The sequence below is a fragment of the Sorex fumeus genome, unplaced genomic scaffold, assembly GCF_029834395.1.
Source record: "Sorex fumeus unplaced genomic scaffold, SorFum_2.1 ptg000063l, whole genome shotgun sequence".
Taxonomy (NCBI): domain Eukaryota; kingdom Metazoa; phylum Chordata; class Mammalia; order Eulipotyphla; family Soricidae; genus Sorex; species Sorex fumeus.
Genome location: NW_026606120.1, coordinates 10606432 through 10634301, shown reverse-complemented (window position 1 = coordinate 10634301; position 27870 = coordinate 10606432). Strand labels below are relative to the sequence as shown.

Sequence of the window (27870 nt, the reverse complement as noted above, 5' to 3'; positions counted from 1 at the left end):
GTGACCAGATGATTCACCAAGACTCATCCTCATTCGCTCAAATTTTTTTTAATTTCGTAATCAATTCCCATTTAAAAGGATTTTTCATGGTTTAGAAAACACCACCCCCGTATTTGATCGTGGTATGACCGAGATCCAAGCATAAAAATTTGTAAATCTACAACTGTACCTCATGGTGGTAAAAAAAAGTAATGTAAAAAAAAAAATTTTATAAAATATATTCATTTTTACCTAATAAAAAAAAAAGAAAACACCACCCCCAAGAAGAAATAAGACCAAATATTTCACTGAAATTTATCTATAAAACCCCCTCGTAAGAAGATAAACGCTTTCTCTTCTATTGCAGTATTGGTTAATATCATGAGCCACAATTTATAAATATCCAAAATTAAAGTCATTTATTTGCCTTGGTTTAGAAAACATGTGGACACCCCAAAGAGTTTTTAAAGCCAATGTAAGTACGTACTTCACACACAAAAACCAATCTAGTTAGTTTAATTTACTCTAGTAAATTAGATATTTTATCTGCCATAACTATAATATAGCCTGCAATCCCCACGATAATGAATACTTCTTTTGTTTTTTCAAATTAAAAGCTAAACATCATGTTATGTGCATTTAAACCTTTGGAAAACATAACTGTTGATGAAACAGCTTACTGAAATAATCATTGTTGATTAGAATTTGTTCAACATTACCTCTTGGAAATATCTGTAGAGGCTCTATTAACTGTCCATTTACTTGCTGTTCCATTACTGTGGAATAATACTGCAGAGAGATTATAGAAAGAGGTTACTCAGTAATGTATGAATACTGGAACAGACACTATGGGTTGTTTAATTCATACTGCTTTTGTAAATTGCTGGAACATGCATATCAGGCTTGAGAATACTTTTCCCTACTTGCCGATCAAAATGACTTGAGTGAATATTCAGGACTGAAAGTCCAGAACAAAGTTAATTACCCTCTCTTCACAACTATCATTTATCTTTAAGAGTAAAAGTGTCAAGGCTTTAGCTAGAATTAATCTGCAGAAATATTTTGAAAATTTTATGTATTTAAAACAAAAATTCTCAAATATATTTCCCCCACCACTAAAAATTGCAAAGCAAAATGAAGACCCTCACATTTAGCCTGGACCAACGTGTCAATTAATCAGAAATGTATTCACATGTATGTATACAAGACACAAAACAATGAAAATCTAACCAGAGGCTGTAGAATAAGTAAACAAAATATGATTCACCCAAACATTATTGGCATGGTTTCTTAAAAAGGAGCCCAGTTTCAAGAAAACATACTTTTTTGTGTTTTACAGTAAGAAACAAGTCTAGATCAAGTTAATATTCTAAGCACAAAATCCTCCCCAAGAGTGAAAAAGCTTTTACACTACTCCATAGACACGAATTCATTTGGATGTTGCATTATGGCACAGTTTGAGTTTTCCGTAATACGGTCATTGGCAAGTCTCCGTCCACCTAATGAGAGGGCTTCTGTGCCCTCACTTCTTTCATCACTTGATAAACAACAAAGTGATAACACAGTATGAAAAACATCAATAAAGAAAAGAGCCAACTTTGTTGGGGGTTACTGATAAGAGAGCAGAACTCTCCTTGAATCCTTCTATATTAAAAGCACACACAGGGGCAAGAGCAGTAATACAGCAAGGAGGATGTTTGCCTTGCAGGTGGCCAAGCCTGGTTCGATCCCCAGCATCTCATATGGTCCCCCAAGCACCATTAGGAGTGATTCCTGAGTGCAGTAACCCCTGAGCATTGCTGGCTGTGGCCCCTCCCCCCCGCGCCCCCCCACAAAGCACACGCCAGCTCTTCAACACTACTACATTTTTGGGAAATTCTTGTTAATTACTTACTGACATTATTTTCTTTCTTTCTTTCTTTCTTTCTTTCTTTCTTTCTTTCTTTCTTTCTTTCTTTTCTTTCTTTCTTTCTTTCCTTTCTTTCTATCTTCCTTTCTTTCTTTGGGGGGTCACACCCAGAGATGCATAGGGGTTACTCCTGGCTTTGCACTCAGGAATTACTCCTGGCGGTACTTGGGTGGCCACAGGGGTGCTGGGAATCAAACCCGAGTTGGCTGCGTGCAAGGCAAATGCCCTACCCACTGTGCTATCATTCCAGCCCCACATTCTTAAATTTTTTTAGAAGACATCTACAAAATGAGTGTGTGTACCTGTGTGTATATGTTTATATATATCACAACTGCTACAAGACGGATTTTTTTTTTTAAATCAAAGGGGAGATATAAATTTCTGTATCTTCTTGGGCATCAGATGTTAGTCTAAGACTCTTTACTCTGAATACAAAGAAAAGTGAGTGGGGTTTTGGGGGGGTTCTGGGGGGGTGGTATTTTTTTTTGATTGTTGGACCATACCCAGTGATGCTCAGGGCTTACTCCTTGCTCTTGTGCTCAGGAATCATTCCTAGCAGGCTCAGGGATGCCAGGGATCAACCCTGGGTCCCATGTGCAAGGTAAGTGCTCTCCCCACTGTACTACCACTCTGATCCCAGGTGAGCATTTAATTTCTGTGGACTCTTACCAGTGTACAATGTCTCCAAGCACTTTCAAACTGTCCTCTCACATAAGGATGTAAAAACTTATATGCATAAACACGGTGGCATGTGCTCTGGAACACTTGTGAAGGCCAGTGTCTTTCAGGCAACTATTCCTTACAGTCACAGAAATACAGCACTTGCCATTACTCAAACGGTGATGACAAGTAAATGAAATATCAATCATGTTGACTGCCAACCTTTTGGGACAGCAATAACTGTTAACAAGTAGTCTGGAAAAATTGTCCGAAAATGACTTGTCCCCGGCACACAAGTACTGGAGGTTTCCATGGAAAATTAAGACGCCAGTGGCTATTTGGAACATTGCTCAGGTATTCTTTTTAATGGGAAATTTGCCGGTTATTGATCCACAGCATGTACCCCCTTGCTTCTGGAAGGCTGCAAGCAACTTTCCAATCAGTGGCTGTCAAAAAAATTACTGCCTTTTTATACTGATACAAGACAACAGCCTTGCTGGTGCTTGCCTATAGTTAATGCTTTTCTTTAATTAACTGCTATGTACAATAGGTGAGTAATTCTCCCAATTAGTTTGCCAGATTAGTCCTAGAAATCAAAACAAATATAATATCCTCATGCTTTATCTAACAGATTAATTATAACGTTGTCTGAAACTGCTGCTTGGGGTCAAGTTGGAAAACAAATAACCTCTAATGTAAAGGGTCAGAACAGGAGCAAGGCATTTTTTTTTTCCTACTATAAAACCTTGCATGCATGAAATTGACCTGTTTTCCAACTTTATTTATCTGCCTCACAAAATAAATAAATAAATATGGTTTCCCTTCCATTCCAGATCTGCAAAAACTATAATCGCTTTTAGAATCGTGAGAAATTTGTGTCACAGACGTCCCTGGGATGACGCTGAGTGCAGTCCACTGCTGAGAATCAGGCTGCCACTTGTCGGTCTCGCTGGGATGTGGCATGTGGTTGGTACCATTCTTCTAAATCCAAGGAACATTTTCTTTTGCTAAAATACTAGTTTTTAGATTAGTATTTGCTTTATCAGGGAGTCTCCGTTCCACATGGGCAAGTGATGCACCATCAGGGACAAGCTCTAAAGGGTGGTCATGAAACTCACAGTGTGAGCCAAGATCTCTACCACAGGGAGCACCGTGACTTGGGGCCTGTATTCACATCACATTCCCGAAGGAACAAGGACAAAAAATGGGGCCTTGCGGGACACCTCTTGTCTAAAACTATGCTGATGGGCCGCAAGCTCTGGCTGCTCGGGATGAGAAGCAAGGCACTTGGAGGAGAGGGGAGGACTCAAACCCGAGACCACACCACTGGCCAACTGCTGGCACAAGGCTAGGAAATGCTCAGTGCCCCTCAGGGAGTCAGATGTGAAAGGCAGGTGGTAGCCGGACAAGCAAACATAGCGAAGAATGTCCATGAGCTGTGGAGGCAGTTTTTAGATCTTGATCCTCTGTAACTAATCTCCTTGAGAGGGCTTCTTCCCATGGGGTCGGATCAATAGTACAGTGGGGAAGGCATTTGCTTTGCATGCAGCCGACCCTGCTTTGATCCCAAGCAGGCACCTGGTACGGTCCCCTGAACATTGGCAGGAATAATTCCTGAGTGCAGAGTCAGAAGTAAGCAAGCCCTAAGCACTGCTGAAATCAAAATCAAAATAAAGAAATAAATACATTTTTTTAAAAAAAATTACTAAAGGGATTCTTTCCACATTTGATCCAGAAAATAATAAAGTCAGTCATGAAGACAAATATCAGAGTTCTAGGAGATGAAAACAAAACAAGAAAACTATCACACAGATAGCCACTCAGGCTGTGTGTATCAGGACAGCTAAGCAAACTCTGATAGGAAGGAAACAAAACCACAAATGCAGCCTCAACGAGTCGCCAAGCAAGCCCTCCTTGAGCTTCCACACTCCTGCTTGGCTCTGCTCAGTCCTAACCAAAGCCCTGCACCGAGTAGGTAGCACTGTCCTCCCGTTGTTCATCGGCCCGCTCGAGCAAATCGATGAACGTCTCCATTGTGAGACTTCTTGTTACTGCGTTGGCATATCGAATATGTCACGGGTAGCTTGCCAGGCTTTGCTGTACAGACGAGATACTCTCGGTAGCTTGCCGGGCTCTCGGAGAGGGGCGGAGAAATCGAACCTGGGCCGACTGGATCGGCTGCATGCAAGGCAAATGCCTTACCCGCTGTACTATCGCTCCAGCCCTGAGTAGGTGCTCAGTGAATATGTGTTGCTTGAAATAGGATCCCATCCTGATTAGCCTTCTTTCTAATTTGTGCAGCCTTCAGGAAGTTATTTAACCTGACTGAAACTTGGCTTCCTCTGGATGAGTGGGAAGAGCGCCATTCTCTCATAGGGTTACTGAGAGACTCCAGATGAAACTGCTGCAATAAAATGAGGGTTGGCACTTTTTAAACTGCAATAGTAGTAGTAATTAAGGAATCTAAAATTCTATTTTGAATTTTAAACCTACTAATATTGAAATGCAATATGCACAGCACTTCCTGCAAGGTGTATGAGTGCTTAGAAATACAAAACTAGACATTGTGTAAAGAGTAGAAAATACTGCACTCAAATTGAGAGCAAAAGCCACAGTGACATACAACATGCTTTTTTTTTTTTTTGCTGGTGTGCCTTGCAGGATCTATTATATACAGTAATTGCAGCAATAATCAATAAGCTGAGAAAAAGATTAATCAGTTTTGTGACTGCCAATAGAGTATCCAGAACCAGATTCATATTAGTTTTAAAATTCCTCTGAGTGTTCTTCAAAATCCCTTAAACAATCTTAATAAGAATGTGACAAAGTTTAGCATAGTTATCCAAAAATCTAATTAATTTGAAACAGGGGGCCAACATGGGGATAGCAAGTGAATTTTTTTTTTATCTTTGTTTTGTTTTCAAGTTTATCAAACAGTATTCCTATTTGTTATGAACCTAATTCACATTCTAACTGCACAATTCAATCGATAATTACAACATTTTGTTCTTCATGGAAATCTGCCATATAAAAAACCCTGAATTCTAAATAGCTCAGCTTAATTTTACAAGGTTCTTTATTAAAAAACAGAGTGAAGACAGAGGTAAGGGACAAAAAAAGAACAATACATAAACACACCCTCCCCGCCCCGACCAGGGCTCCGGCAGCTGAAGACCTCCAGAACCAGCCACCACCATGCTGAGACCACTCTCCACACGCAGGAAGGTACAGGAAGAGGAACAAAGGCATGCAGGTCCCGGGGCTGAGATCTCTAAGCCTGCTTGGACCGGGGCTGAGCATCCTCCACCCAGATCCTCCAAATTCCAGTAGGCAGGGGTCACATCCACCAACTGACTCCCTGGCGCCGTATAATCCCATCAACGGCCAAGACCCAGAGACTATAAAACCCAGCTCCCGGAAGCGCGCGGCCGCATTTGCAGCCGCGCGACATCTTCTTATCTCATTCCTAGTTTGGACAAACTGGCAGGCTACCGAATGTAACCTGCCCACATGGCAGAGTCTGGCAAACTCCCCGTGGCGTACCCAATATGCCAAATACCAGTAACAGTGATGGGTCTCATTCTCCTAACCCTGAAAGAGCCTTGAATATGCGCTTTTTAAAAAATCTCAGGGTAGGACGAAGGAGACATTACTGGGGCCTGTTTGAGGCAATTGACGAACACAAATACATAACAAGTATTGCTGACTGAATATGTGCCATGGATGAGGCTTGGTTTTCTGTATTCACATTTTCATTTAATTTCTTAGAACCCTTTCCTGTTTTAGGAGTACTACCACCCTTACTTCAAGGACAAAGCACATGGTTTAAGAATGAAACAGGAGTAAGAGCAATAGCACAGCAGGGAGGGCACTTGCCTTGCACACTGACCACCTTGGTTTGATCCCCGGCACCACTATGATCCTTGAAGCCCCATTCCTGAATGCAGAGCCAAGAGTAAGTCCTGAACATCACCAGGTGTGGCCCCCAAAATACAAAAAATAAGAATGAAAAAAAAATCCCTGCAAAACCCTTCTTTCATTCCAGTTCATGTACTCAGAACATAAAATGCATGTTAACTTTTTTTTGTATGTTAATAAATCTTACTTTTTTAAAAAAAATTTATTAGTGAAACACCATGAGGTACAGTTGTAGACTTACAAATTTTTGTGCTTGGGTTTCAGGTATACAATGATCAAATAAAAGGTGTTGGGAGGATCCTCCCAGGATAGGAGATGCATGCTGAAAGTAGACTACAGACCGAACATGATTGCCACTCAATGCCTCTTTTGCATGTTAACTTTTTATAAGCTGAGAGATTGGCTGGAGATGGGCTCTGCAAGTCACTGACCCCAGTTCAATGCCCGACACCACATAGAGTTCCCTGAGCACTGCTGGGTGTGGACCCCAAACAAAAAGATAAAAAGTCAAAGGGCAAGTTATCTCACATTCCTCATAGCCCCTTTACTGATTTGCTAGATGAGGTGCGAGATGGATCGGTGCCAGCGTGGCTTCTTCAGTCCACTCTGGGCAGGTCAGGGACGTGGCCAGAGCCCAGAGGCAGCACAGTGTGAGCAGTGTGAAGCCACAGGACCTTTCCCCCCTGCGCGGTCACCCCACTGTCCTACCTCTCCAACCCAATTCCTACCTCTCCAACCTGATTCCTGGAGGGGGTCTTTTCCTACCCCCTCCTTTAGATGCTGGAGTTCCTTGGGTCCATCCCCAGATGTCTCCTCTTGTTTGATGCTCTCCTGGAGTTAATTTCAGGTCAAAGATTTTGAACCCCAGAGGAGGCACTAAGATGGATGAAAAGCTGTCAAATCACCAACATTTTGTGGGTGTGTGTGTAAGTGTGTGTGGTAGTGATAGTGGGGGAGGGAGGCGGGGGTACACTCAGCAATGCTCAGAGTTGACGTCTGGTTCTGTGCTCAGGAATGACTCCTGGTGGTACTCAGGGGACGACAGGGGATGCCAGGGATCAAACCTGGGTTGGTCACATGCAAGGAAAGTGCCCTCTCCACTGTGCTGATGCTCTGGCCCTGCACGTCACCAATCTTTAGTGACAGCCCTGATGTTTCTTGGGAGAATCAGAACATGGCTGACTGGTAGGCCAGCAGCTCATCACGTTCCGCAACCTCTATTATCCCCACTCATTTGGCCTACTGCCCCCTTTTCAGAAAAAAAAAATATTCCTCCATGTCCCTCCACCCCGGAAATTGACCTTCTTTAAAAATAAAACCCAAAAAAAAAAAATAAATAAAAATAAAAATAAAAATAAAAATAAAAAAAAAAATAAAACCCAAAAAGCACAACTGCACCAGAAATGACCATCCAGCCTGGGCATCTTCCAGCACCACCGGGGGCCACACTGAGAGAAACAGGGGCCCTGGCCTGGCATCTGTTGCAGCAGGTGAAAGAACTAAACCCCAGTTTCCCGATAGGAAGGCGGGCATCTCTGAGAAAGGCACTCTGCCCGCAGTCAATCCCCTCCCATCTGTGACCCTTCTCAACTCAGGCCAGGGCCTGCCCACCCTTGGCTCCACCCCAGCCCCAGGCCCCCCCACTTCCCTTCCAGTCTCAGTTCTTCCTTTCTGCCCTGACCACACTGCACCGCAGACAGCTTTGCCCTCCTTTGCCCATCAACACCCCATTCTTCCTGTCCTCCAAAACCCTTTCCTGCCTCACCTCCTGAGCAGCACTCTCTTCCTCTGTAGGGTGCCTCGTGTCCCCACAGCTCGACCCAGCTACCCCCTGTGTCTGCCATGCCTGAGCAGCTTCAGCCGACGACAGCAGTACTCACTGGCTGCTGACCGGGAGACGTCCTTGGCCTCCCACACTGAGTACTGCTTTCTTTATTTCGCTTGTCGCCTTCCGGTAGTTTCTTGAAGGAATGAGCTCTATGGTACCTCTACCACCTAACACAGCCTTTGGCCAGGCAGTTACCATCTGATACATATTCACTGCATGGAAAACTGGCTGGAGGGGAAAATGAGCATATCAGCCCGTAAATGATCTTGGTCCCCAGCTCCGCACATACCTGTGAGGTGCTGAGAACAGTCATTTGTCATTTGTTTGTGCTGCATTATCTTTAGCTGTAAAAAATTGAAGCAACCACCTAACTGGTCTGCCTCATAAAGATGTTAGGATGATCAAAATCAAAGGAACAGGCATCAGGGAAATCTTTGCTAGTGGAGGGGACCAGAACAACAGTCTGCTAAGCATGCAGGGTACTTGCCTTGCACTCAGCTGACCCAAGTTTCATCCCCTGCACCCATATGATCTCTAAGCCCTGCCCAGAGTCACCCCTGAGTGCAGAGCCAGGAGAAAGCCCTGAGCACAGCTGGGTGTGACCCCAAAAAATCGAAGCAAAAAATAAATAAAATATAATAAGAGCATGTGAAACCCACTGCATACAGAGTCACCCACTTCTAGCCAATAGTGTACAGAAGAAAAAAAGCCCGCCCCTCTCGGAGAACCTGGCAAGCTACCAAGAGTATCTCACCCACATGGCAAAGCCTGGCAAGCTACCCGTGATGTATCTGATATGCCAAACACAGTAACAACAAGTCTCATGATGGAGACGTTACTGGGCCTGCTCGAACAAATCGAAGAACAATGGGAGGAGAGTGCTACAAAGCTACAGTATCTGACACAGAAAACACTAAATGAGATCAGCGGGGTCCACATGCCCACCCCCTTCCTCAATTACTGCAGTACTACAGGTAAGAAAACAGTATTTTTTTTCATTTTTTTTCTTTTTATTGGTGAAACACCATGAAGCACAGTTGTAGATTTACAATTTTTTGTACTTGGGTTTCGATTATACAATGATCAAATACCCATCCCTCCATCAGTGCCCATTTTCCACCACCATGGATAATATCCCTCCCACCCCACCCCCCCATCTCACCCTGCCTCTGTGGCAGGGCATTCCCTTTTGTTCTCTCTCTCCTTTTGGGTGTTGTGGTCTGCAAAAGAGGCATTGAGTGGCAACCATGTTCAGTCCATAGTTTACTTTCAACATGCATCTCCCCTCCGGGGAGGATCCTCCAAACACACTTTATTTGGTGCTCCCTTCTCTATCTGAGCTGCCCTTTCCCCTAGAATACCCGGCTGGCCTCTAAGCTATGGAGTAATCCTCCTGGTGCTGATCTCAGCTATTCTTGGGTATTAATCTCATATTTTGTTACTTTATATCCCCCAGATGAATGCAATCTTTCTATGTCTATCCCGCTCTTTCTGACTCATTTCGCTTAGCATGATACTTTCCATGTTGTACCACCTGTATGTAAATTTCATGACTTCATCTTTTTTAACAGTTACATAGTACTCCATTGTGTAGATGTACCAAAGTTTCTTTAACCAGTCATCTGTTCTTGGGCACTCAGGTTTCTTCCAGTTTCTGGCTATTGTAAAGAGTGCTGCAATGAACAAACAAGTGCAGATGTCATTTCGACTATACACTTTTGCCTCTCTGGGATATATTCCCAGAAGTGGTATTGCTGGGTCAAAGGGGAGCTCAATTTCTAATTTTTTGAGAATCGTCAATGCTGTTAAGAAAACAAACAGTATTTTAAGACTTGTCTCCACTCTGAAGTTCATCAAGGGCAAGAAGCAGGCCGCAATGAGCGGAGTGGAAGCCCCGGTTCTCATGCACCGGGCCTTGCGCTGTCTCTCATGGCAAAGACACTATCCCAGGGTCTGTATGCACTTGGGGGGGGGAGAGCCCTGGTACATTATGTGAATGTTCTGGAAAAATAACAAATTGTCTAAGATTTTCAGAAAAAATATGAGTCTCATAAAATGTAAGACACAATTGCTAGACAGTGTTGGCTACTATGCCTGAGGCATGCACAAAGGGCACCCCAGGAATATTCAAGGGATAGAGCAGGCTGGGCTGATACGGGGAAAGGCAGCAGACACACACTGGCAACACTCTTAACTCCGAGCCATGTCCAGCGTTATCAAATCACACCAAATCTTTTTTTTTTTTTTTTTTTTTTTGCTTTTTGGATCACACCTGGTGATGCACAGGGGTTACTCCTGGCTCTGCACTCAGGAGTTACTCCTGGCGGTGCTCAGGGGACCATATGGGATGCTGGGAATCGAACCCAGGTCAGTCGCGTGCAAGGCAAATGCCCTACCCACTGTGCTATCTCTCCAGCCCCACACCAAATCATTTTAATGCAGTACTATTCCGCCATCTTCTACACATTTTTATCAGAAATATATCAGTATTTCAACTTTTCAGGAACCAGGTTGCTTGTTTTATCCTATGAATGATGAAATTTACAAGCTCTTGTTTTTTGTCAGCACTGCCAGGCATACCCGATTAAAGGTAACTCAATTTGGTAATTAGGGCAATAATCAATAAACTCACCAACTATCTGCAGTCCATACCTAATTTATTAGCTTTCCCAGCAAAGGGCCCAGTGAACTTTAGTCTGGCTACTGATTCATTTACAGCAGCACCACTCAGAGACACCATCACTTACACGTTCCTTCAGTTATTTATTTTCTTTTTCGGTTTCCTGGCTGCACCTAGCAGTGCTGAGGGATTGCTCCTAGCTCTGTGCTCAAGGTACCCTATGATCAAAATCTGGGTTGACCACAAGCAAGGAAATGTACTACTGCTGTACTATTGCTCCAGCCCTATTTCTTCTACTTTACACTGAATGGCCACCCTGATCTCCTAGGAAACACATCACTGATCTAAGAATCAAAAATAACAGACAAAGCCAAACTGTTTTGAATATTAAATCATTACAACTACTTACCTGGCTTCATCCAGGTCACCCACTCCCAAATAACTCACTGCTCCATCTTAGGTTGACCACCATGTCTGCATGCCCCCCTTAGGTGATTCCAGACCCAGAGTCCACATCTGGTCATAGACTGATTCGATGATGAAAAAGAAAATCACAATGACAAGTATTCCAGTGAAAAGGTCGATAGGGAACAACTCTGGGGCAGGCCGACAGGCTGATGTTATTAGAGAGACAGAGTTATTAATGGTTTGGAACCGGGGAAGACAGAAAGTTCACCAAGTTTAATGGTAACACTATTTGCTTTGGACAATAAAACCATACAGGAAATTTGGGAGACCCAGGGGTCTGAAGAGAAGTTTGGGCAACCAACAGGAGACGAAACACAACTTGACCAAAGAGAAGGGTCTGGCAGAAGTTTAAATCTAGATTCAGCAGTATCACTGTAGCACTGTTCTCCTGTTGTTCATCAATTTGCTCGAGCGGGCACCAGTAACGTCTCCATTGTGAGAATTGTTGTTACTGTTTTTGGCATATCGAATACGCCACGGGGAGCTTGCCAGGCTCTGCCGTGCAGGCAGGATACTCTCAGTAGCTTGCCAGGCTCTCCAAGAGGGACAGAGGAATCAAACCCAGGTCAGCCGCATGCAAGGCAAACGCCCTACCACACTGCTATCGCTCCAGCCTGAATTCAGCAGTAGATCCAAAACCGTGTAGGCTTCTCTTAACTGACGCTTGCCATGGCGTTACCACAGTACCCCAGGTAACAGGTGACTATACCTCAGGGGTTTTTTTGTACTTTTTGTTTGCTTGTTCGTTTTGGGGCCACAAATGGCAGTGCTCAGGGGTAACTCCTGGTGCTGCACCCTGGAATGACTCCTGGTAGTGATTGGGGTGCCATATGGGATGCCAAGGCTTGAACCTGGGTCAGCCTGCCTCATGCAAGGCAAGTGTTTTACCCACTGTACTATAGTGCTGGCCCCATTATACCTCATTTCTAGGGGCTCCTGATATACATGAAAATAAGTTTAAATAGTAGCTTCAGGGAATCTGCCACTTAAATAAGAGAACCATCAGACTGTCAGACAGCAAACCAAATGGGACATTCCCTCAGAAAGAAAATGTATTACAATGGAATGCTACACAGTTGTAAGGAATGATGAAATCATGCAATTTGCAGCAACATGGATGGAACTGGAAGGCATCACATTAAATGAAGAAAGCCAGAGAAAAAGGATAAACACAGGATGATACCACTCATGTGGTACTTAGAATAAGTGAGTGAGGGAACACAATGTTTTAAGGGGGAGATGCCCTGATCAACCTTGGTCCCAGAATACAGGGAGGAGAAGGAAAGAGAGAGTGGAGGGAGCGGGAGAAGAAACAGATGAGAAGCAACGGGGACCAGGTCAGGGGATTGAGGGATAAAGGTGTTAAGGAATGACAGAGCCAAATGTCCAAACACAGAGTCAACAACACTGAAATCAAGAGGCACAAACTTTAACAACCAACCTCAGAAAGGGGCCTGTCACTGTCAAGAGGGCAGGCTGGGGGTGGGTATGGGAGGGAGCCTGGGCACAGTGTTGGAGGGAAGTTGACCCTGGTGGCGGGATGGGTGCTGTGATATTGTATGTCTAAAACTCAACTACAAATAGCTGTGTAAATCAGGGTGCTTTCATTTAAAAATGTGAAAAAAATTAAAATAAAAAAGAATGAGAATGCACTTATTTAGATCATTCCAACTAGTGCTTGGTAAAGATCCAGCCGACCGCTCAATTACAATGACCCAAACAAGGAACTAGAGTCAGAGGGTGCTCTGGGGTCAGAAGTCTATGACCCACACGTGCAGGTACCCGAGTGTGACTTCTGGCACCATGTGACCACCTGGGCACCACCAGACATAGCCCTGGAGGCTCTCAAGCACCAATGGAGGTGGCCCAAGTGACCTGAGCACTGTTGGATGCCCTGGTGGCCCCAATATTGCTGGGACCATGCAGTGCTGCAGGGTTAGGACCAGCCACAGTCTAGCACAGCTGGCCAAGTGTCACAAGGCATGATCCCAAGGTTCCTGTTGGGGGTCCCCCCCCCAAAAACAGTAAAGTAAGGAGCTGGCAAGAGAACATAGGATAAAGTTCTTGCCTCGCATCCCACTGACCACTGTTTGAATGCTCGATTCAACCCCACCAGGAGTGATTCCTGTGCACAGAGCCAGGAGTCAGTCCTGAGCATCGCCAGGTGAAGTTCCAACACAAACCAACAAGCAAAAAGTAAATTAAAAGGTAATGGGAAATTAGCAAAGAACGTATAAGGTATAAGATGGAGTATAAGCTATTTAGAAAGAAATCATTTGTTCGGGAATACTCTATTCCTCCAACTCCTACTTTCAGACATGCTGTATTTCCCAGGTTGGCCAGGCGTTGGATTCCATCAGCTTTATAGTACAGAACACAAACAGAAAATACACATTTGCGGTTCCACTAAAATTGGCCCTGAGATAGCAGAAGTTCCTTGGGCACAGCCAGCAGGAACCCAGTGCCAGGGTGAGGCCTCACCTATACCCACACCTGCCACAGACATCTGTCACTGTCACAGACACCACACAGCAGAGAGCAGAAATCACCTCTGTCGAGAAGAACCTCGGAGGTCGACTGCTGGACGGAGGTGAGAGCATGGGCCCTCCATCAGTCTCTCAGCCTGGGTGGTCACGGATGCTCCTGCAGGGTTCCTGGGCACCAGTGGTAGAAACCACAAATATGGACTGGGAGAGAGACGGGGCCAGCCAATAGGACAGGGAGAAAACAAGGCCAAAAAGTGGGGAAAGGTTAGAAAACAGGCCCTAGAGCACATCACTACTCGGGTGAAAATTACTTAACTACCAAAACAACTTCTTTCTTTCTTTCTTTCTTTCTTTCTTTCTTTCTTTCTTTCTTTCTTTCTCATCTTGTTTAATACTCATTTAAAAGTGTATGTATTAAGCAGCTGAATGGCTTGAATTATGCACCCGCCTCGTGGTATCTGGGGCGCTGCGGCCGGTCAGGACTCACCACTCTCCGAAGGAAACAGATTTTGCTGCTGACATGTAAATTCTAAGTTGAAGCAGGACGAGATGGGGTATGTTCAAAAGCACCAAAAGGAAACTGAATCTTCGAGCTCTCGATGGTTAACAAATACTACTCAGAGAGCCTGGCAGGCTACTGAGAGTACCCTGCCCACATAGGCAGAGCCTGGCAAGCTCCCCGTGGCATATTCGATATACCAAAACCAGTAACAATAACAGGTCTCATTCCTCTGACCCTGAAAGAGCCTCCAAACATTGGAAAAGACGAGTATGGAGAGGCTGCTAAAATCTCAGGGCTGGGACGAATAGAGACATTACTGGTGCCCGCTCGAGTACATCTACAACGAGATGACAGTGATACAGTGATCCTTTTTATTGTCTCTGCCTGCCTGGAGAATGCACCCGCCTCGTGGTGTTTGGGGCACTGCGGCCGGTCAGGACTCACCACTCTCCAAGGCCAAACTGATTTTGCTGCTGACATGTAAATTCTAAGTTGGAGCAGGATGAGATGGGGTATGTTCAAAAGCACCAACAGAAAACTGAATCTTCGAGCTCTGTGTTCTTCGGGGAACAAATCTAATGGCAAAAGCTCTGGGTCTGTTCCAAGTTCAATTCCTAAGTAGACAGCATATTTTGAGGCAAAAATGCAGTCTTAGGAAGGGAAAAGCTCTGAAATTCCCAAAGCCCACAGAACATTGCTCACATCAGACTGAACTTCACTGGCATTCTAGGAAACAGCATTGTGGGGGTTTTGTGTTTGTTTCTTTTTGTTAACTGGTATGTGTGTGCGGGGGGGGGGGGGGGGGGGTGGGAGGTTGGTGGAATTTTTTAAATGCCCTCAGGGACAGAGGGACAGCACAACAGGTGGGGCACTTGCCTTGCATGTGGCCAACCCAGATTCGATCCCTGGCACCCTATATGGTCCCCCAGGCCTACAAGAGTGATCCCTGAGCACAGAGCCAGGAGTAAGCTCTGAGCATAGTCAGGTTGTGTCCAAAAGATAAAATAGTATTTTTTTTAATTTTAAATGAATAAATAATGTTCTCAGGAGGACCTCAAGAGGTGCCAAAACAGAAGCATCGTGTCAAACCTGGAGGAGTGAAGCAATAAGCACCAGAAGACCTGGAATATGTCCATCATGGCCCCTTCCTCATCAACAACATGATCACTAACCTAGTCTGATCCTGTACCTCAATTTCCTTACCTATGAAATAAAACAGGGCTGGAGCTACAGTACAGCAGGTCGGGCTCTTGCCTTGCACACACAGACTACCTGGGTTTGAGCCCTGACAGGAGCAATCCCTGAGTAAAGAGCATGGAGTAACCCCTGAGCACCTCCAGGTGTGGCCTCCAAACCAAAACTACATAAAGAAATAAAATTGAATTAAATAAAACGAAGTTACAAAGGCTCCCTGAGTGCAGAGTCAGGACTAAGCCTTGAGCATCACCAGGTATGACTCCCCCCCCCAAACCAAAAACATAAAGAAATAAAATTAAATAAAATAAAAGTCTCCAAGGCTCCCTTCCAACTCGAATTACATAACTGGATGATTTCCAAGGCAATCTCCAATTTCTGCATATGACGCAAGCAAATCTCATTTTCCAAGGTGCTACAGAGGTCAAAAATGCTTTTTCCCCTCTTGGTCCCCACCATCTAACAAGGCACACTTTGGTCAAGTATACCAAAGGGAATACTTAGACGCCACTGAAAACAAGGCTTCTGCCATAACAGGAGACGCTGCAGCTAAATTCATCCCATCCTCTTCTGACAATACGGAAAAATGTTATGAAGAAAAGGACGGGCAAAATGAAAAAAATTATTCTTGTTAATACTGTGTTCCACTCATGCAAGCTTCTCGGTATTGAAGGAACGAAGTATAATAAATTCTGTACGAGACAAGAGATTTAGCAGAAGCAAATATGAATCCATTTATAAAAGCAGATGTACTGCTGAGTTTCTTAATGAAAGGTCACTCAAAAGCAGGGGTTAACATTAAAATAACCCCCTCTTATAACTGGGTCTCAATGATAGATACAGCTTGTGATGAATCAATAAACGAGACCCAGCTCTGTTGGCTAAGAAAATGAATTCAGTCTAACAGCAAATACAAAAAGATGGACAGAGAAAAGGAGCCTGCAATCTTTAACCTCTCTGGAATATGGGTGGTGGAGCGAAGGGTGGGTGGGGGGACAAGAATCCCCCCCCGCCCCCCAAAAAAATATAAGCTACATGAAGGGAATGTTTATCAGGGCCCTTTAAATAATTAGCAATGATCAGGTATTTCGTTTTGAGAATATGTAGACTGGGTGTATTTTTTTTCTAATAAAGCATTTCAAATTCTAATTAAAAAAATACTTTATGGCGAAATTAAAAAGATACAATAGTGTCAGAGGAAAAGCCGTGATCCCAGAAGTGGAATATCCTAAGAACATAACTTACAAGAAACTACGCCATAAAAACAGATTGTTGATTAACACAAACTCATAACAAAACGCAGGGAGCTATCACAGTGCTGCTGTAATAACACTTGGCTGCCGAATTCTCTTGCAATACATTAAATATCTCCTTGGAGACCAAATTACTTTACATTTTCTTAAAAGACAATTTATTATGGCTTTGTTTTCTTCTCATTATCTCTTAAAAATATATCTAATGAAGAAAAGAATCCAACTTCTAAATAACTTACATAAAATGGTACTAATGTGTGAAACAGAGTTTGGTTTAATATGCTGGTTATTATTTAACAGCACACAACAACTTATTGTCATGACAAATCCTTACCGGAGTGCAATATTCCACGTGTCCCATGCATCCAAAACTACCTACCGTATGCCATTATTATGACACACATAAAATTAACAATCCAAGGCTGTGAGCAATTTAAATAATTGATAAGTTTTCAATTAAAAAGGCAACACTCTCAGGTTTAATACAGAAATCTATTTAAATTACTGATAAAAACTTTTGCTTCCATTGGCCCAATGCCAGAAAAATACTTGCATCCAAGGGGGTTAAAATTAATTCTGCGAGTTCCAACTCAGAATGTTGCAAGTTTTGAAACAATTTTATGCAAAGATGTAGGCTCTTTATTAACCTTTGGAATAGATGGGAAATCATAAAAAAGGGATTTGTGCTGAAGTGCCTCTAGTTTTATCTGACCCCTAAAGCAGTGCTCAGAGTTGCTCCCGGCTCTGTGCTTGGGGACGGTAGAGGACGTCAGGGATCAAACCCAGGTCGGCTGCAAGCAAGGCATGTGTCCTCCCCCCTACAGTGTCTCTCTGCTCCCCAGCTTCACTCTTTAAAAGGCTACGACTGTTTTGTTTATAAAATAAAGGTTTCCTCTATTGCCCAAATGTAAATTCTCCCTGTTAGGTTTGATTTGGGAATGGTCAAAATTTTCTCTATTATAAATTCATGTTAATAATGCCCAAACAATCTATGAAATCATATCAAATTGATATGTTCTACTCTGACTAGCAGGGGAAACTACGGCTAAGAGCAGGTAATTTTTATTTGTTTCTTTGTTTCATTAGTTTTTGTTTGGCAAAACTAAAAGCAATTATGACTGGGGTCTGACCCATAGTACAGCAGGTAAGGCACTTGCCTTGAATGCAGCCGAACCTAGGTTTAATCTGCAACATCCCATATGGTCCCTCAAGCCCACCAAGAGTGATCCCTGATCATAGAGCCAGCAGGAACCTGTGAGTACCACTCATTGTGGCCACAAAAGACAAAACAAACCAAAAAATGTATTAAGACTATATTGGTTCTTCAATCAATCTAAAAATTAACATAATAGTAGCTCATGAAATACAAATATTTGGGTAGTTCTCAAGAAACTGAAGAACATTGTAAGTTTAATGACAATGACATAACACTAATATTTTCCTATAACACAAAAATAAACACTGCATTTGAGAAAATATGTCATAAGGAATACATGATAGAATTATCTCAACAAAAGTTTAAATAAAACAAATCATTCCAAATTTAATCATTGTGAAGACACAGAAAGATCCCAACATTAATGTTCAAAGAGATACAGAGGAAGGGATGAGTGTCTAGCAGTGAAGAAGCATATAAAGGTAAATTTAAGACCTTGCTCTTACATTCAAAAACTAGGAACTGTGATATCTCCCCCAAAGAAGGATTTTCAGAGACCTAAGCAAATTAACTACCTAAAGCACCTGTAGGTGCTCAGACACAGAAATGATGGTGGCTCTTACTATGATCTCATGAAGTAACATTCCTCAAAAAGTGCAATTCATCAAAAGAATATTCTTGAAAATACATTTTTGTGTGGTCATGTCAGAGGCAGAATACAAGCACACTGGTGTCAGCTCTCTGCAGTGGATATAGTTGAAAAAAAAAAAGAAAAAACTAGAGCCTATCTGTGTATGTGTGTTTTCTAAAAATAAGCATGTCCCATTCTCAGGAGAGCTAGCCAATCTATCAATACCAGTGCCAGACCTTTCAGCAGACAATCCTACTCCGCCTTTCAAGGTACTGATGAGCTGAGGCCTGCTCTAAATTCTCAGTGCACAGAAACTCTCAAATAAGTTAATGGGAAGTCAATGGGAAATTGACTTTTCCTACTCAGCGCTGGTCTGAATGCAATGCTCTGTTAATCATGCCATCCTTCTTGTTCTCTTTCTTCCTACCCTAAATTAAAACTATTGGCGGAATCCCATACAGATATTTTACAGTTTTCATTACAGTGAAACAATATCCTGGCAGACGCTGAAGCCCTTCAAAACCTGCACCCTAACTGTTAGCTAAGATTAGTGTGGCCAAGGAAAAGCAAAGGGCCCCGATTCCATCATTTCCTCCAATAATACCATTTTGCATTTGTATAGAACTTTCAACTTTTCAAAGGGCTTCCACATTATACGGTTTGATCATTACAATGACCCTGCGCCATACAAGGGACAAGTGTTATTATCCACCATTGACAGATGAGGCAAATACAGCACCAAAAGGTTAAGTGATTTGCCTAAGGCCAGGCAGCCTGAGGAGGGCAGAGGTTTCCTCACTCCCAGTCCAACATTTTCTGCCAGGCCACTGGAGGAGGCTCCATGAACAAATTACACCTCTGACAAAATAAAAATAAAACCAAAAATTAAAAACCCACATAATTTGGGACTTAACTCCGGGAAGCGCCTTCTCCATATCCTAGCTGAAATTGTCCGACTTAGTAAGAAAAGTTTTCAGAAACGTGCCCTTTTTATCTGGTTTCCCTCCTTCCATTTCAGAGACAAATGTTAATGCAAATTTTCACTGAAATTTGAAACACAAAAGAAAAGTCATTTCGGGCTATATTCAAATCACTTTGATTCAGTAAGTAACCCTATAGTTCATTTGGGGGTGGGGGATGGGAGGTGGTTTAGTGCATAAAATCGCGGGGAGTACATCTTTAAATCATGTATCCATATTAAGCCTGAAGCTACATTAAAACTAGAGTCTATCTGGAAGGGTGAAAGAGAGCTCCAGTTGAAAGTAGATTTTGAAAAATTTTTTAGAGCCCAGGGGTTCATTTTTAATGAGCCGTTACTTTAAGTACTGCATAAAAAATACAGGAAATTGATAGTCCATTTAGTCTGCGCCATACCTAATGCAAAAGTCATTAAGATGCATTATTCTTAATGTTCATGATATGATCAGTGAGTGTCTTCTGAAAAGAATGCCCTTAACTTTCACGTGAGGACATTTCTGAGAACCTTATACAGGAAAATGTTATGACATCTGTGATTTACGTGTAAATCTTCACTCTGCCAAGAAACAGCATTTTCAATCACATTAACATTTTGAAAACAGTCCTCATTTGCAATATACTTACATATGAGAGCATGGCCTTCATTTCTTCATCACTTCTCACTGTAATTCGATCACCATCTTCATCTTCGTCTGTTTAAAAAGCAATATAAGGTAAGGGTATAATTGGCTACTTCTTTTTTTATTTAGTATTTTTTTTTAACATACAAAAACCACCTCAAGAAGAGGGATGAAACATAACACAATTGGTTTTTACATCCTGCCAACCCAATCCTCAACCCCACATTCCTCGAGATTCCTTGAGGTTATTGGTTTGATTCACTTTTGTTGAGAATACCACCAGAATCTCAATATTTCTAAGAATTCTGGTGGCATCCAGAAATTCAAATATCACTCATGTCTTTCATGAATTGTTAACAGGTAAGCATAAAGAGTACAATGAAACAGGTTTGGTGTGGCCAACACTGAAAACATTGAGAGGCAAGTCTTGTTCTACTGTCAGTTCTTTCGGGTTATTTTTCTGCAAAAGAACTGGCCCATCTATTTTTTCCCTCCTCCTCTTTCCTGATCTATCAGGCCCCACAGCATGGAAAATGACCAGCATTTACTAAACACCATTAGTACTTGCATAAGGCACCAGGCTTCACATACAGTATCTCCCTAATAACTTCACAATAACCCAATGATGTGGACAGTATGATAATTCCTTTAAAAAAAAAAGAACCAAGAGCCTAACATTAAATCCTATGGAAAGCAAACTCTATCATTCCCCCTCTCCCCCATTCCCTAAGCTGTCTGGTAGCTCTTTCTTTCCCTTTCTGAAGACTTTCTTAGACAGTACTTATTTTCATGCCACTTCTCTTCTTCAAAATAACCATAGAACATCTTCCCAGACTGCTTCTAGAACATAGAAACCCACATGAACACATCAAATCTCATTTTAACCAAATGAGATGAGGCTGTCCAACTATCCGCTCCCCTTTACAATCAGCCACGTGGGGTTCAGAGTAACTCGCAGAACTTCCTAAGAGTTTAGTAAGCTGCTTTGTCCTTCTAAGCTAATGATCTACAATCAGTAAGACTCCAGATGCAGTCAGAGCAAGTGTCTGGGGCCAGGGACGTGGCTAAGGAAGAGGTCGGGCGTGGAGGGACATGGGGAGAAAGAGGCCCGTGCAGGGAAAGAAATCCTCGGCCTTTGCTGCTGGGAGTGTCACTTAGGTTCAGCCTCTACAGAAAACTGCCTGGAGATGGCTCAGAAATTTAAGAATTGAGCTTCTACAATTCCCAGTGATTGCACTCACAGGTATCTATCGCAAGGACACAAGAGCTTGAGTTCCAAACAGCACTGGCACTGCATGTTCATCACATCTCTGCTCACCGTGGCCAAGCTCTGAAAACACCCAGAGTGTCCCAAGAGGGGTGGACAGAGAAGCAGCAGCACGTGTCCATCCCAGATCACTACTGGGCTGTAAGGAAAGATGAACTGTGCACTTGCTGTCAATGCAACTGCATCTTGGATGCAACTGCAGGGCATCGGCTCAGCGAAATGAGTCAAAGAAGCCACAGAGACCCACACGGAGTAGAAAGAAACAGCAGCAGCTAATGGTCACAGCCCCGAGGTCTGCCTGCAGAACTGGGTTTGCTAAGGAGGAAGAGCTGGGGGTAAGAGGGGATTCATACACCTTGGTAGAGAAACTGATGGAGCTTCTTCCATCCCTGGCACCAAGGGCTACCCCATCCTAACCCTGAACTCGAAGCACCACTAAATGAGGAAGGAAGAGAAGGTGGGAGGGAAGAAGGGAAGAAGAAATGCATAGAGAGAGGAAAGCAGACAGGAGAGAGAGAAAGGAAGGGGGACACCAAGCACACTGTGCAATGCCGCCTTGCTAAAGGAAGTCCATGGCCTCCCAGGGGATCTGGATGGGCACTCTCTCACCCAGAAGTCTCGGTTGTGGCATGCTTGTTCAATAGTCAGGGCTATTTTTTGGTTACTCCCGAGTCTCTAATTGCTGATAAGACCAAATGCAGAAACCCTGAGTCCCAGGACTGTAGAAAGAGATAAACCTCTTGTCATGAAGAAACATTTACAGGACATGCTCTGGGGAGTCTCAGGGGAAATGCAGGGAGCTTCACTCAATACACTCATCTCTGCCGGGGAGCAAGCCAGGGAAGCCTGGCCAGGAGGGAGCCTCATGCTTTCCAGTTAGTCTACTGCAGAGCAAGAAAGCACCTTCCTTTTCCTCCCCAGCAGCCACCAGCCGCCCAGTGGCATGGTGGAACCAGCACTCAGTCCAGCCACCTGGGTTACTCCTGAGTCCTCCTGCGTGAGATGCATCACTGCATCACTGTTTAAGCAGTGACGTGGCTGAAACCATGGTGAGACAGCGGTGGGGTGATACAGTACAAAAGGCACCACAGCAGTTTTCAGCAACGAAAAGGTACTTTCCTAGGATTGTCACCTAGATCAAGGATTAAAAAGCAACCTAGCCTTGACTCTGTCTCTCTCTCTCTCTCTCTCTCTCTCTCTCTCTCCACCCCCCCTCTCTCTCTGGGATTGTTTTGTTCTGCCAATGTAGGTGAAAATCATTGGGAGTGGGGAGGTCCCCTCTGGCAGTGCCCAGGAGACCATGGCAAGCTGAGCTCCCTCTCCAACCAGAAAAGACTTCAGTGTGGGCATCAAAGAGTTTCCACACAAGTTCCAGAAATTAGTATCTCGTCCGCATGGCAAAGCCTGGCAAGCTACCCGGAACGTATTCGATATGCCAAACACAGTTACAACAAGTCTCACAATGGAGGTGTTACTGGGCCTGCTTGAGGAAATCGATGAACAACAGGAGGACAGTGACAGTATTTTCAAAGTGAAGTCAAAAGGGTTTCTTACAAATGCAGGAGAGAATAAAGGAGCCCAAGAGAGGGTACTGCTGTTAAGGCGCTTGTTTTGCACGCTGCCAACCCCCAGGCCAGCCCTGGCACCAAATACAGTCCCAGGAGTGACCCCTAAGCATGAGCGTGTCTCTGAAACCAAAGAGAAAATCTTTAAGGCCTAACATCATGTGATTACCTACCATATCAACACACATGAAAGCACTTTACATTAAGATTTTAAAACCAAGTCAAATTTTCTGCTTAGATCTGGCAAAAATGATTTGTTTTTGATGAAGTCCTGCACTTGGTGACATGTTCAGCCTGAACAAAGCAGCTTTTTGTGAAATTTCCTTCTAGGCCAGAGCTAGCTATAGAGATCATGGCTACAAAGGGAATGCTCATATTCAAATATTAATATACACGAGGCCCTGAATAAGGTAGTAGCGTTCTCAGGAGAGGAGGAATTGCTTGGAATTCAGTAAAATGTCTAAAAATTTTTTTTAAATTAAAGGTAAAGGTAAAGGTAAAGGCCCTCCCGTTGATCGTCGATTTGCTCGAGCGGGCCCAGTAACGTCTCCATTGGAGACTTTGTTGTTACTGTGTCTGGCATATCGAATACTCTCGGTAGCTTGCCGGGCTCTCCGAGAGGGGCGGAGGAATCGAACTCGGGTCGGCCATGTTGGCTGCTTGTAAGGCGAACGCCCTACCGCTGTGCTATCACTCCAGCCCAAACTTCAATAATTTGTAAACTGAAGGTACAAGTCCCCGCCCCCCCCCCCCCCCCCCGCAATCATGTAAACCACAGCCCTTCTAATCCTAGAGAAAAGAACAATACAGAGCGGTCCCTAAACTCTTTAAAATCAGTGTTAGAGAAACGCTGAAGGTAAAGTGCCCGTCGTGCATACCACCAACTCCAGTTCAATTTCTGGAACTGCTGACGGTCCCCTGAGCCAGGAGTAGCCCCTGAGCACCAGTATGACCCAACTCCCTCCAACCTGAAAAAAAAAATCAAAGCTTAAAACTTTCGGGAGGGGGGCTGGAGTACAGCGGGTAGGGCATTTACCTTGTACATAGGTTCAATTCCAAGCATCCCATATGGTCCCCTGAGTACCGCCAGGAATAATTCCTGAGTGCAAAGCCAGAAGTAACCTCTGTGCATTGCTGGTGTGACCAAAAAATCTAATAATAATAATAATAATAATAAAAAAATCAAACTTTTAAAAAAAAAAACTTTCGGGAGGGTTGGAGCTGCATGCACGGTACTCAGGGTTAGTCAACATTCAGGAGTGATCCCTCGTAGTGCTTGTGGGGCATCGGTGGTGTCAGAGACCCAAGTAAGAGTCAATCGCCGTCAAGAAAAGCACCATTCACCCTGTACCATCTCCCGGGCTCCCAGTGCTCGATCTTTTAAATCTACTTCAAAACAAAAGACTCTGGTACTGTAGATTCTGCTAACTCTCTGAGAAATTATTTCAGAGAGAGGAAAGGAAAAATGAGGAAAGTCAGCTATCAAAATAATTCCTTGAAGCTAAACACAGCACAAGGCCACGTGCTAAGGGGTCTGAAACTCTCCCATTTCAGCTCTGACTCTCAGGGGAAGAAATCAAGAAACCTTCAAGACAGGTCAAGAAATCTTCAAAGCCAGCCTGGGAAGAAAACTGGGCTTCCACGGCATAGACGTGATGAACATGTATGTGGATTAGTCAGAGATTCTGCTGGGTTCAGTCTCAGGGATGGATTAACTGTATTGCCTGCAACTCAGGTGTTAACGAAGAGCTCTGCTCTGGTGGCAGAGGAACAATGCTGAGTGCACCTCCAGACCACACCTCCAGGACAGCTACAAGCTACAAGACAGCGGAGAGGAACCCAAGGTCTCAGATACCCCCCAAGGGCAGCCCAAAATCTAACAGCTGGGCTTTACATTTCACATGAGGAAACACTTTTCTAAGACAATAATCTGCAAACAGGCCATGTAAACAGCCAGAGGACCTGTGGGAAGGCCACACAGCATGATCACCATGGACATACAAACCATATACATGGGTGAAGGGGCAAAATGACAAAAGGGCTTGGCGCATACATAAGGCCAGTCCAGTCCAGGGGCTAAAACCATAGCGGAGTGTGTGTGTGTGTGTGTGTGTGTGTGTGTGTGTGTGTGTTGCGGGGGGGGGGGAGGGGGGAGATTTACCATTCACAAAGATGAACCAGATTCAATCTGCAGCACCCCCCACAGGGTCCCCAGAGCATCACCAGGAGTCGTCCCTAAGTACAGAGTCAGGAGAAAGCCCAGCGCACTGCCAGGTATGGCCCCAAAACCAAAAATTATTTTCAGAAATTTTTTTAAAGGCCCTGAGTGCAATCCTCAACACCACAGCAAAACAAGACAAGTGAGAGTGACAGAGAGGGGGCTCAGAGGGTGGAATGTGTGTCTCGCAAGCTTGAGGTCCCAAGTTTAATGCCAGCACTGTGTCGCCCCTCCCCCCAACTCAGCACCATTTAGCCAATCAGAAAAAACATCTGAATCTCAGCACTGAACTATATGAGGCCCGGCCCACATTGCTGAGAATTGCCAAGAGAGCCTCAAAGACCCAGCACTGCCCGGGGGGTCCAATATGAAAAAGGGCTGGAAAGAGAGTGACCGGGGAAGGCACTGCCTGTGTGTGGATGGCTTGGCTGTAACGCTGGTTCAATTCCCAGCGCCACGTAAGCCCTGCCTACTGCCAAACCAACGACAGGAATATGAAAAATGTAATCAAAGGTCAGAGTCAGGGGTGTGCTCAAGTACAGAGCTTGCATATATGAGGGCCTAAGTTTGTCCCTCAGCACCCAGCAAAGCCAGGTATGCACTCAGAGCCTGGAACATCACCGGGCCTAAGCAGTGCTAAAAAAGAAAAGAAAAGGAGAAATAATGTGTTATGAGGATGTAAGAAAAAGCAATCCTTTGTGCATTATCAGTGGGAATCTATATTGGTCCAGACACTATGGGAAAGAGTGTGGAAGCTCCTTCAAAAAATTGAAAGTAATACCAGCTGGAGAGATAGCACAGGGTGAAGGCCTTGCAGGTGGCTGACCTGGCACTGCATATGGTCCCCCAAGTACTGCCAAAAGTCATCCCAGGGTGGCCCCAGCTCCCAGCCTGACACTGACAGTAAGACTGCCAGATAGCCCAGCAATCCCAATACTGGAACTGGAACCAGTCGAGCCGCACTGTCCACTAGAGCTGAGACCAAGAAACAACCGAACAGTCCCTCGGTGAGTGAACGGACTGAGGATGTGGTAAATACACTCAATGGAATTGCGACTGCACTTGAAAAGGACAGTCTGCCTTCTGCCACAAATGGGTGAAACTGGAGGGCATTCTGCAAGGTGAAATAAGTCAGACAAAATAAAAAGCCATTATGATATAAATGTGCATTCTGAAAATGCCAAACTCAGAGAAACGGAGAGGACAGTGAGAGGAGGAAAGAGGGAATACACAATGGTGCGTGGCTATGCGTAAAGAATTCCAGTTAGGAAACTTAACAAGGTCTTGGCGGTTCTAATGTCAGTGTGGTAACTACAACTAATACCAACAACCTACATGATTATCGCTGAGAGTAGACCTTAAGTGTTTGCAACCCCCAAACATGGTAATTACATGACAGAATGGGGATGTCTACTAACACTGTGGTGACAATGTGATCAATTTACAATATGTAACTGGACCAAACGAAGAGCTGTATATCTTAAACTTACACAGTGTTTTACATCACTTCTACCCCCAATTAAACTCAGGAAAAATAAAAGGGTAAAGACAATGGATCGACAGGCCTAGGAAGTCAGTGAAGGGTAAAAAGTAAAAATACACACCAAGCAATCCAACATGACGAAAGGTTAAAATACTTTCACGAATGAAAAGATAAAAATGGACAAAAGCTACCCGTCTAGCAAGAACTATGACCTTTTTGCCTAGCAAACCTAGCAAATTATAAAAGCCTGCTTTTATAGCTAATTTAGTCAGATGGAATTATAAATCATAAAATGCCACTAAAATGGCACAGTTTCAAAAATATAAACGTTGGTGAGGATCACCAGGAAGCCGTGGTTCTAAGTAGAGGAAAAGTGGAACAAGAATCGGAACTTTTCGTCTTCTGTGCGGATGTTCTTTGCCATCTGACCAGTAATGCATTACTGGATATGACCAAGCATGGAGGGGGTGGAAGGGAGCTGAGACACTGGTTCACAATGAGAATTCCAGGCTCCTCTGGTTGCCTGGAGCATAGTAATATGATTTTCCAGCACATTAGGGAAGCGAAAGTAGAACCAGAAAGTCTATCCACTGGCTGGATTTTGTTAATGTCACTTAAAATGGAGGGAAAAAATCCTAGCAAGATACCAAACGGAGTGCAGCAGATGGTAAACAAATATTATGAAGCAATCTTCACAAAATCTGCAGTGTGTCACAAACACACAAAATGGCAGAGTGTGGGAGAAAAGCCTCATCACAGGCCATATGTTCTGCGCAGTTTTATCTGAATCAACGCACAATCCGAAAGCGGAGCCAAGAGGAGGAACATAAAGTCGCGACAGAGGAGTGGCAGCCTCAGGTAAGGGGTGATCAGAGCGGCGAGCAAACAGCAGGAGCGGGGGCCCTCAGCCAAGGAGCACCCCTAGACCAGTGGGGGTTGTACAGAGACACAACTTCTGCAGAGGACGACCCCAAGTTCAGGCTGTACAGGCAGATGTCACGTGTCACATTCTTCTAGTGCCAGGTGAGAGGTGACTGGAACTCCAGCAAAGACGTTTTTCCAAGGCCGGAGGAGGAGGCAATGGGAAACTGTCGCAGAGGCTAGAGACAGCAAAGGGAAAGTTCCAGAAGATCTG

The 27870-nt window shown here is 44.0% G+C and overlaps 1 protein-coding gene across 2 annotated transcripts in view; it reads right to left on the bottom strand.

The window, feature by feature from the left end:
- The window catches only part of MAP2K5 (mitogen-activated protein kinase kinase 5), a 272784-nt gene that overhangs the window by 226207 nt on the left and 18707 nt on the right, over nt 1-27870 (bottom strand). For both annotated transcript variants that reach the window (XM_056127637.1, XM_056127638.1), the window contains exons 3-4: nt 20207-20274; nt 699-768 (exon numbers count right to left, since the gene is read on the bottom strand). In XM_056127637.1, coding sequence (XP_055983612.1) covers nt 699-768; nt 20207-20274 — 138 coding nt within the window. The remainder of the gene's footprint in view (nt 1-698; nt 769-20206; nt 20275-27870) is intronic.